Genomic DNA, 10,957 nt, shown 5'->3' with positions numbered 1-10,957 from the left:
ATTTGTTCAAGTGGGAGGGTCTGTTAGTGCTTCTCAGTTGGCCAATCCGCAGCTTTGGAGCCTGTCATTGGCTAAAAGGGGACTGTCAATCAAATCCTCCAGAGGCAGTTTTTCTGTGACGTCCTCAGTGTGTTTCAGGAGGTGGTGGAGAACAGAGCTACTCCGTGAAAACAATAATGTTCCTGCAGGAGCAGAATGATTTTAAGATGAAATAAAAGTAGGAATACCACAGTGCAGAAATACTGCATTACAAGTAAAAATAAAATTTAATTAAATAAAAACATTGTCAGAAAAATATACCCACACTAATTATGAAAAGTAATATTTTTAATTGTTTTGGGCAGAATTGCACCAGTCTACACAATATTATTTACATAATATAGTTATGCTTATAGAATTTAATTATGAATGCATGATGATACATTTTAATATTTTAATAGGAGACGATTTTTAAAATTGTTATAACAAAACAACATATTTTATTATAATCATAGTAGATCATGGTCTTCGCCACAAAGTCAATAGTAGCTATAGTGACTAAATAAATGTAGTCGAGTAAAAGGTTACCTAATACTTTTTCACTGAAAAGTAGTGAAATTAATGTGCCAATTAAAATAGCATAAAAAAAGTAAAGCAAAAGTAACCAAAAGTTGTATTTTGAAAATATAATATAACACGATATAATATAATATAATTACAATTGTATCCTTGAGGCTCATGCATCGTATATCATCTGGCAAATAAAAAGGTGATCATATCGATTATTATTTCTGATAATGTTTGTTTGTTATTTTGTTTCATTAATTGATTATTTTTTGGACATTCCGGGGTTTTGCTTACACTCTGATGTGTGTTTAAACTATGGAGATTAAGAGGTAAATAATAATAAATATCCGGTTCCGTATGTGTTTGACAGTGAACTAAAACATCAGCCCGTCTGGAGCGGTGTTCGATGCCAGGCTCACAGTCCGCTGTCGTTCCCCTCTGACGCCCTTGGGTGGCGGGCCTGTTCCGGACGGAGCGCACTGCTCTCTGATTGGCCGCGGCGGCGTGCGCGTCCCCGTCGTCTCCTCCCGGTTTTCCTGGCATGACCTTTTCCCTTGGCAACCACTTCCTCCGAGCATCCACGGCCATCTTTAATTTCCAGCCATTCATGAAAAAGTTGCCTCGCTCATGTAAACACGCCGAACGGACGCGGTTTACGCACGAAGCGGCGGCACCGACCCACGGCGCGGTGTGTGTCTGTGTGCGTGTGCGTGAGTGCGGTTCCCAGCGAGCAGCGGCACAACCCGAGCAGAGCAGCAGGCTGTGACCCGCAGAGACCAAAGTGAACACCGAGAGCGTACGTGCCACATTGTTCCTTCCTCCGCCCTGTGCGTTACACACACACGTCTCCTCTCGTGTGTTCGTATGTTCTCTGCTGAACTGTGCGAGCACGTGTGTGTGTGTGTGTGTGTGTGTGTGTGTGTGTGTGTGTGTGTGTGTGTGTGTGTGTGTGTGTGTGTGTGTGTGGGGGGAACAGTAACGTGTTGCGTGTGCGTGTGAGACAGCTGCGTGTTGTGCTCCTGATCCGAACAGCAGGTGGAGCGCTATAATAAGCGATCATTGTGTGAAGGACACAGCAGCAGAGCCGTGTTGTTATTGTGCAGCTGCAGGGACAGTGAAAGTGCATCAGTGTGGAGGTCAAACTGAGAAATAAGACCCTTTCTGTTGTGTTGCCAGTGTGCATGTGTGTGTGGGGGTGTGTGTGTTGTGTGACAGTAATATGAGCTGGCTGTCATGCTTGTTTTGTTCCCTGGCAGGATGAGAAAGAAGCAGACTGCCAAACAGAGGAAGACTGAGGAGACTACAGTTGTCCAGGAGTTTGTGGTGGAGAAGATCATTCGCCGCAGGGTCTCTGACGGCAGAGTGGAGTACTTTCTGAAGTGGAAAGGCTTCACCGAGTGAGTGAGGTGCCGCACAATCACACACTTGCCTCCTCACAGCTTTTGCAGTTGATGGTTGAGAGTTTTTGTTTTGTTGTTTTTCCTTCTCTCTGTCGTCTTTCCAACACAGTGCAGAGAACACTTGGGAACCCGAGGACAACCTGGACTGTCCCGAGCTCATCAATGAGTTCCTGAGAAACGCCCTCCATCTCTCATATGAGAATGAGGAAGAGCACAGCGAGTTCATTCCCAAAGAAGAAATGACAGAGCAAGAGACGGAAATTGTGAGTATGTGAGGAATGCAGTGCCGGCCTGTCTGTGAGTGCAGTTGTTTTCCATGTTATTTACGGAGCGTCTGCACCTGAATCTGTAAAAAGGAGGAACATGATTAGAATCCCTTTCTTGTTGAGCACAACAAAAGGTTCATAGTTGCAGTCTTTCTCTATTGTTGTCTTGAAATCAAAAGAGGATGCATCGGAGTCCAGTGAAAACATGTTGGACGATTTCATTTCTGCTTTTTTTGGTAGATTTAAGTAGGAAACCAAACGGCATGTGTCGGTGATTAGTTTGGCAATACCCCTGAAAGTGAAAGCAGTAACATTTCCTCTTTTCTCAATGGGGTATACAGTAAAACTAATGCTCATGTGGCCTCGGTGTTTTCCTGTAACCACTGTACTTTTGTCCTTCTCCCTGCAGTCCTGCTTGCAGCCTCAGCAGCAGGCCTGCACTCTGCAGAGCGACGGCGACGTCCTCGAGCCGAGCGACGAGCGTTCAGATTCCCCCGCCAACCTCGGCACTTACCTCGAGCCCGAATGCATCATTGGCTCCACAGACAGACAGGGAGAGCTCATGTTCCTCGTCAAATGGTAACTCCTTCTGCTTCCCCTTTTCCTCCCGTCCTTGAGCGAGCGCCGGCGGTTTGGTAAATGTTTGCGTGGTGGTAAAAGTCGCACTTGTTCTGAGGGGAGAAGCTTCAAACTGCACTTGTTCAGACAAAAACATCCACGTGTCAGATTTGTGCTGTTGGCATTGAGTAATTGAGCCACTTGCCAAACGTGTAGTGTGAAAGTATCATTTACTGAAAGTTAAGTCAACATTTGCAACCTGACAAAACATTTCCCAGATTCAAAAGCAGATTATCAGGGTTTCCAAGGGCTCTTTAAATTTGAATTATCTGAATTTTGGGCCTTTAACGTTAAGGTAGGACTTAACGCTACTTCTGTCACATTTTAAAATTAGGTTTTAGAAGGTGACTGTGCTGCAGTTCACTCTCAACAATACAGATATTAGCATGTTGGAATAAAACTACAAACAAGACTGTAACTGATAACGGAGTCGGCAGACATCCCAGTCAGAATTATATCCTATTAAAGTCTGCCTGGTTGTGTGGCTGTGTCTGTAGTTTGCGAGCTAACATGGCATTTCGAGGGTTATTCTCTAAAAGGCTCCTTCACCTTATCTTCAATTAACAATTCCGTGACTCCGGTAACTGACGTATTTGAAGTAGATCGTAAATCTCGTTCATTATGGTCTTCAAAAAGTCTTCGATTTAACCTCCTGTAACCTGCAGAAACCCTGATTATGGAGAACATCTCCACGCTGAATGTGTTTGAGGACGTCATCACACTGAAACACATTCAAACCAGTGTATGTGACTGGCAGACTGCAGATTTACAGTTCACGAGTCGTGGGAAGAACTGCACAGCTAGTCAAATAATGGGTTTTCTACAAGATTTGTTAAGTTTGAAAAAAGGAACACATGACACTGTTTGCGAAATCTCGAAACTAAAACTTTATACCAGAAATCTGCTGAATAAAAAGGAAGTGGCGTGCATGGAGGATAGGTGTTCATAGCTCGACTTTTGTCAAAACACAATGAAACATCTGGTCATGTGCGGCATTGGCCAATCAAATACATGCATGCAAACGTTTTTTATGAATGTCTTGTCCAATGTGAGGTATTTATTCGTCGTATACCTGGTGATCATTGCAGAGAAAGATGATCTGATTGCACTTTGATAACTTTGCAGCATCGTAAAATCCACTGCTCATTGTATTATAAACCACGGTGCAGTGCTTCTAACACGTGGATCTGTTTTTCACGTGGCACCTGAAGCAACATGCCCGCACCAAACAAAGCATTATGGGAAGGTCCAGTGCTTCGGAGCTCGATCTGTACAAGATACAGTTTAGAGAAATTCCTTTAACATCTATTGCCCCAGACTTTGAGGAAATGGAAAACTAAATAGCTGCGTTACCTCTTGACGTCGGAGCAACCGTAATTAGATATTTCACTGGCTGTGCTTTCAAAAAAATATGTGGTCCAGTCGTCTTCCTAGCCGTGACTTCACAATAACCTATTCTAAATTGGCAGGCGTGTGTGTTGCTGCTGAAACATTTTACATACATAAAAAATAGGTGGCGGCCGTTTTTTAATGTTTTCCGTCTGCCGTGTGTTTCCCCACAGGAAGGACTCCGATGACGTGGCCCTGCTGCCTGCGCGTGAAGCCAGCGCCAGGTGTCCCCAGGTGGTCATCGACTTCTACGAGCAGAAGCTGACCTGGCACTGTGGAGACGAGGAGCCGTGAAGCGCGCGCGTGTTAGCGTGTTTGCGGGCGGGTGTGTGTGTGTGTGTGTTTGTTTTGAGTACGGAGGAGAACTGGTAAACGGCTGCGTTCTCACCTGAAGCTTAGTTTAACCTCCATCCAGTGTCCTCCTCCAGCTGACATTAGAAGCACGCTGTGTGAAATTGCATCCCGCTGCAGGTAAGAGTTTCGGAATCTGTCGGGTGGAAGAACCTCAGCGGGGACGGATATTTAGGGCTCTCTGTCCCGTGGTGCTCAGCAAGGTCACTGTGCCTTTGTGGAGACTGTGATGGAGACTTAAACTAACCTGTGTGTGAAGAGCAGCCGGTCTGAGGTCAGACTAACCTGTAGCAGCTTTGGTCATGTGTCATCATGTAGCCGACACAATCACTGTGGACATGTGTTTTGTTTTCAAGACTACTGTTATATAGTAATTTAGTATCTCTAGTCCTCCACTGGGAGGGGTCCCTGGTTTAGTGTGAGCGTTTTATCTTGTATAGCGACACTTTGTAGGCAGAGTGAACTAACTGTTGTCCGATCTGTACCTCCAGTGCACCTAGCTTAGGTTGGATTGTCTACACTAGAGCCCGGCTGACATGGATGTTTGGAGGCTGATGCCAGTAACGATATTGGTGTGTAAAAAACAAAAAAGTTCAGTATTGATATATTGGCCTACATATATATTTTGGCAATGATCCCTTAAGGCTCATTTATGCTCAACGTTAGATATGTGTACGAAACACAGACCGAGCCGTCAGTCTATACTCTGCGTTGATTTCATCTGTATTTTTTACTTGTGAAAGCTTGAGGATACAGACGAATCAAATGAAAAGGAGCAGTACCACCGGGAATCATAGGGGGCGGTGTAGCCAGTAGCTTAAGCAAAAGAGGAAAGAGATTTCAACAATGACAGAACTGAGGAGGTGTTAAGAAACTACAGGCGTCTAAATGATGTTACTTCACCTGGGACAAAAGGGCAAAGAGCTACTTTTACCTCTTCAGACCTACGTTATCTCAATTTTCTCCCTCGTCGCCATGTTTGTTGTTGTCAGAAACTCTGCACTGCCCTCTAGTGGATGCATTGTCTAACCACGCCAACATAAAGGACACACGGAAATAAGTGGGCTGTGAAGGTTACGTCGTTTGAAACGGACTTATCTCTTTTCATACATAAAGGCAGCATAAATGAGCCTTAATATGTCACTATGACAAAGAAATGTCACTGAGGCTTGATATTTTAAAATTTTACTTACAATTTTGATATAAATAACTATAAATACAAAGAAAACACGAATACAACCAAATAAATACAACTTGAATTAAGAACAAAATAATGATAAACTACAGATTGTTTTGGACACACTACATTATGATATTTCCAACAGCCATAGGGTTTTTCAGTGTAGTTGTTTCTGTAAAATGAAAGTTTTAATGATGTAGCATATCGGCAAAAATGATTTCTGAATGTCCGTGAAAGGCTCATATCAGCCGTTGTTTTTTATCAACAAACAGATTAATCAGTCGGGCTCTAACGTACATATTGTTTGAACCTGTATTGTGTGAGGTGTTTGTAGCCATGTTTTATACTGTGTCTCACTGTGTCTCTATGACCCCTGTGGTTGATGTTTTAAACATGTATTTTAAAATGTGCCCCACCAGAAAATGTCCCAGATCAGCTGCTATGAAACAAATGATCTCACCTCTGATGAATCATCAAAAGTTGTTTTTATAAAGGAATATTAGGTGCTTTTAGACAGAGGGAAATCCAGGCAATCATTATATACATTAGATAAATGGTGCGCCTAATGATGACTAAAACGGATTGTTAAATGTAGCACTTTAGACGTGAGACTGTCCACTGGTGGAGAGCATTGTCTTCCAGTAATTCCACAGGCAAGGACACGAAACCTGTCTCCTGACTCGACATATCTCCCATCGTAGTTATGGGACACTCAGCTGAACCTTCGACCTCCTAAAACTCACCTCCTACTGTAACTACTGTAACTGACCATAGATCTGTGAAGTCTCTGTGAATAAAGGAAAACATTTTGTGACACTTTCCTTTTTGTTTTTCTCTTTTTTTCCATGTTTTTCAAATGTTAGATTATTAGATTATGAATTCAAAGAAATTATCAGAAAAATTGGTAAAAGGGGAGGGGCTACTCACAGCCTTTGGTCTTTGGTCTTGTGACTTTATTTTGAAAACCTTTGCTTTCACTTAGAAAAGCTAGGAATAAAAACCGGAGGCACAATGCTAAGCACAGCATTATTCTGATGACTTTAAACTACTGAGATTCGCCCTTAATGAAAGTTGAATTATGAGAGAAGGAACAGACAACTCTGCGAGTGAGGTAGGTTCAATATGCTGTTATACTGTAAAGTAAGTTTGATGCATCATAAAAAAAAAACCTTGTGTCATATTTGGAAGCTTTAACTTCTGGTAAAGGCTTAAACAACAAACTTATTTTACCTCCTGAGCAATAAAGGAAATGTTTTGGGTATTTCCAGTTCTGATTCTTGACGTGTTGCTCATAGCACTTCCTCTATCTGCCAATAAAAAGTTCCCTTTTTAAAAAACCACTGCATTCAGTCCAGTGTTTGAGAGTCTCTCCTGTCTTCTCCATGCAGCAGGTGGTCAGTGTCTGGGTGCGGGACCCGCGGATACAAAAGAATGACTTCTGGCACGCCTACATAGACTATGAAATTTGTTTACATGTAAGTAAAATGATTATATGAAATTGTTTCAGTTAGTCTTTTTCTATGCAACACTGGAGTTTAGTGTAACCTGCCGTGTGTCACACTTGTGTCGTGCTTTAGACCGACAGCGTCTGCTTCACCAAGAAGGTCTCCGCCGTGAGGAGGAGGTACAGCGAGTTTGTATGGCTTAGGCAGAAACTACAAGCAAATTCACAGCTAATGTAAGTTCATTTTACTGTGTATTGAGCAATACATTCAGCGACAGCAAAAGGTCACATCAACTTTCAGTTCTCCTGTTCAGATTGATCTGTTGAGTGTCATTCTCAAGGGTGTGTGTGTGTGTGTGTGTGTGTTTTACAGGTTTCATCTTCCTGAGCTGCCCGGGAAGAATCCCTTCTTCAGCCTGAACAGCGCCCGACAGATCTCTGAGCGTATGACGGGGCTCCAGGGTTTTCTGAAACAGTAAGAATGATCCCACAGATCAATACACTCAGGAACTTTGACATACTACAGCAGGGAGATAATAAAATTGGTAAATCAGTGTTTCAATAAACAACAGGGGGCCTCGTGACTGCTGCTTTCACATGAGTAAAAAACAATGTAAGACTGCATGTAGTAACCTTAACTTGTTCTCCAGGATCGTGCACAACCCTCTGCTGCTGTCAGACAGCTGCTTGCACCTCTTCCTGCAGTCAAAGCTCAGCGTGTCCAAGATCAAGGCCTGTGCTGCTGGAAGGACCCACTTCTCTGTGGCGCAGGCGGTGGAGCGCTGCGGCCTGAGAAGATTCCACTCCTTAGACGATCTGCAGAAGATATGCTGCGACTCTGACTCTGACAGGTATTCTAATGAATCTTTTTCCACTCCCAAAAGAATTCTGCCGTTTCACCAAAAACGCATTATTAGGTCCATTACCTGTGAGGGTGGATTTCTTTCAGATAAACAACCTAATGTAGTTGTGATCTTGTGCATGTAAATGTATACCTGTGTATGTTTGTTGATGTAAGTATGTTTTTATGCACGTGTTTCATTATTTACACCTCTTGTAATCTTTGAAAGGTTCAGTGTGTTAGATTTATGTGAGAGGGATCTATTGGCCGAAATTGAATAGGAATTTTAGGCCAAACTGGACAAACTAAACGCCTTTTGAGTTTTTATGACAACTGAAGGCTACCACAGGTTTTCTGTCATGTTTGGAAGAGGAGGGTGAGGTGAGGGGTCTTCAGCTGCAACATGCAACTTCACCACTAGATGTCAAATTCTACACACTGAACCTTTAATTTGGCATATGTTTTGTGTTCACCCTTTAATGTTGCATGTTTTATTTTGACCTTGGAAAGCTTTTTGGGCTCATTTGCTTGAAATGTGCTTTATAAATAGAATTATTATTATCATTATTATTTCGATTATTATCATTTTTAATTCATTTTCCATGCCCTATATTATCTTTTGTTGTTCCAGCTCAGATCCAGAGCCTCAGATGAAAGATTTGGAAATAAAGAAAGCAGCGAGTGCAGCTTCACTTGACTTCATGGGAAGCAGCCAGGGGAATCTCTCAGCAGCTCATCTGACTCTACATGAAAACACCAACCTCATCCCGTGAGGAGGAAAGCTGGCTGTTACCCCATCATACTGCACTTTTGGAAACTTGTTTTCTCCTAATTTTTGTCTTCTCGTTTATGCATTTTATGTTCAGTGAATAACAATAAAAGAATATCCAAGAAGAGTTGTTTACCACTGTGTTCTGTCTGTGGTGGCATCCACTTACCTGAAGATGGCAGTGTTGCTACATCCATCTGTTTGTAACTGTCTTGTATTTACTTCATAAACAAACCTAACAGAAGCATTGTGAGTGCTGGTCATTTATACTGTGACACTGGTCATGTATGCGCCCATAACAATGTGATATGTTCAGCAGTGACAGCGTAGTGCGTCTTTGTGGCTGAACCTCTCCTAATAATAAAGTGTAAGGTGTGGGGAGCCTGTCGCATGGTGGCCACTGCAGTGCTTAGCAGTGTGACATGTGTAATAGTGTCTCTGCAGAGCCTTCAGACAGCCCCCCTGTCAGGTGTGGGGCTGGTAGGAGGTCCGGTGGACTCCCGGCGGGCTCGCTCCTGTCTGAGAGGGCCACCAGGTAGACAGGCTCTACCGCTCCCTGCAGAACAAAATGCCAGCTGCACTGACAGGCCACCTTTTCTATCTGTCACTTAGTATTTTGTATGAACCTTTTCACTGTAGCCTCACATGTGTGCGTGTGTCTGTGCATGTGCTCCCACAGTGAGCATCTTATGCAGATGTAATGACCACTAAACAGAGCGATGGCCAACTCACAGATCCGCACAGCTAATTAGGTCTGCTTTGTCTCTGCAGCCACTGTGATATTCATTATAAATTCAGAATCAGACAAAAGGCTGGTGCTGCAGGGGGGCAGAGGGGTGACGTCAACCCACACTTGCTCTGCTCTGAGCAGCAGCACAGTTAGGGCAGTGTGTAGGGAAGCCCACCACATCAAACTGGAGGGGTGGAACGTCCTTTCCTGAGGATGTGTGGGTGTATATGTGACCTCATGCGCATCCAGGTATGTTAATGCAGTAAATGCATGTGTCGTCTTTGTCAGTGCTTAACGACGTGGAGCCAGCATCACCCTGCACCTCCAAACACATGCACGGAGGCTGCTGCAGATGTTTGCTTTGGGGCGGATATTCAGGAGGATTTTTATGCCTCTGCGTTTTCACAGATGTGTGCACTTGGAGAGCTACACCTGTCTTACCATTCAATCTACTAATGTTTTTTTTCAATGTTATATCCTAAATGTGGTTTCATGAATTCATACTTGGGAGTTTTGTGCAACCTTCCTTTGTCCTCTTGCATAAAACATTCTTCAATGATCGTTTTAGCAGCCGGCTGTGTCGTCAGAAAGGCACATTTAATTCACTCAGTCCAAACTCTTATATTTCACTTCACTATGACATTGTGGTGACCTCATTGTATGCAGTCGCTCCATTAGACACGAGTCTATGGGCTACATCTTGTTTTTTCTCCCAGCAGTTTTGTAGTTTTGCTCGGCACAATTTGGCCATTCTGGGAACACTTAAACTAAACAAAAAAACTCCCTGTCTCCCACAAGGTCAGGCCTAGAAGTCTCAAATTGAACCGTGGTGTCACTGATAAGATGTAGAAGGTACAGTATGTGGTGATTGCCATATGTCTGGCATTAAACATGTCCTAGTTATTGTTATTCAAAAATGGCTTAAAATAGACTAATGAACAAGCACATTTTCCGAAACGAGAAGTTGTTGCCCTTCACATGAGGTGTCCTTAGAGTTCCTCTTGGCACTTGGGTATGTCAGGCAAAAAAAGATTTTATGAGGTTAGGTCTTCACTGAAATACTTAAACACATTGTGGATACTCTATTTTCAGATTCTATCCAAGTTTACACTTGACTATTTTTAGACCAAGAAAATGACACATATAGCTTCACCATTTCTCCATGACACGTTTAGTCCTGGAATCGTGAACAAGGCTTTCAAGCATCCTTCATGATGGGAAATAAAATTTACTCACAGTACAAATGAATAGTAAATTAAATTTTTTTTTAAATGGCACCTTTCTTTTGGATTCAGGTTAATACTTTTAATGAGTAGTGTGTGTGTGTGTGTGTGTGTATGTGTATGTGTATGTGTGTGTGTGTGTGTGTGTGTGTGTGTGTGTGTGTGTGTGTGTGTGTGTGTGTGTGTGTGTCAGTGGGCGA

The 10,957-nt window shown here is 42.9% G+C and overlaps 2 protein-coding genes across 2 annotated transcripts; both read left to right on the top strand.

Annotated features, from left to right (window-relative positions):
- The first annotated feature begins 1,123 nt into the window (after positions 1-1,123).
- Positions 1,124-5,127, top strand: cbx3b (chromobox homolog 3b). The gene is made up of 5 exons (XM_034610233.1): positions 1,124-1,342; positions 1,803-1,943; positions 2,056-2,209; positions 2,622-2,791; positions 4,393-5,127. The coding sequence occupies exons 2-5, from the start codon at positions 1,804-1,806 to the stop codon at positions 4,511-4,513; spliced, it is 585 nt and encodes a 194-aa protein (XP_034466124.1). The 5' UTR covers positions 1,124-1,342; position 1,803; the 3' UTR covers positions 4,514-5,127.
- Positions 5,128-6,751: 1,624 nt separating this feature from the next.
- Positions 6,752-9,043, top strand: snx10b (sorting nexin 10b). The gene is made up of 6 exons (XM_034610232.1): positions 6,752-6,861; positions 7,139-7,225; positions 7,328-7,428; positions 7,568-7,669; positions 7,845-8,045; positions 8,667-9,043. Exons 1-6 carry the CDS (start codon positions 6,829-6,831, stop codon positions 8,806-8,808), a joined length of 666 nt encoding a protein of 221 aa, XP_034466123.1. The 5' UTR covers positions 6,752-6,828; the 3' UTR covers positions 8,809-9,043.
- The last annotated feature ends 1,914 nt before the right edge of the window (positions 9,044-10,957 follow it).

Source organism: Hippoglossus hippoglossus, chromosome 16 (genome assembly GCF_009819705.1).
Source record: "Hippoglossus hippoglossus isolate fHipHip1 chromosome 16, fHipHip1.pri, whole genome shotgun sequence".
Lineage (NCBI taxonomy): Eukaryota > Metazoa > Chordata > Actinopteri > Pleuronectiformes > Pleuronectidae > Hippoglossus > Hippoglossus hippoglossus.
The sequence above is the reverse complement of the archived record's forward strand: the minus strand, read 5'-3'. Positions and strand labels throughout refer to the sequence as shown.

Excerpts from the sequence above, each read along its gene's own strand:
- cbx3b (XM_034610233.1), top strand. The coding sequence starts at position 1,804 with ATGAGAAAGAAGCAGACTGCCAAACAGAGGAAGACTGAGGAGACTACA. Across the intron at positions 2,210-2,621 it reads CAGAGCAAGAGACGGAAATT|TCCTGCTTGCAGCCTCAGCA; the intron begins GTGAGTATGTGA and ends TTCTCCCTGCAG. Across the intron at positions 2,792-4,392 it reads CTCATGTTCCTCGTCAAATG|GAAGGACTCCGATGACGTGG; the intron begins GTAACTCCTTCT and ends GTTTCCCCACAG.
- snx10b (XM_034610232.1), top strand. The coding sequence starts at position 6,829 with ATGAGAGAAGGAACAGACAACTCTGCGAGTGAG. Across the intron at positions 6,862-7,138 it reads CAGACAACTCTGCGAGTGAG|CAGGTGGTCAGTGTCTGGGT; the intron begins GTAGGTTCAATA and ends TTCTCCATGCAG. Across the intron at positions 8,046-8,666 it reads TGCGACTCTGACTCTGACAG|CTCAGATCCAGAGCCTCAGA; the intron begins GTATTCTAATGA and ends TTGTTGTTCCAG.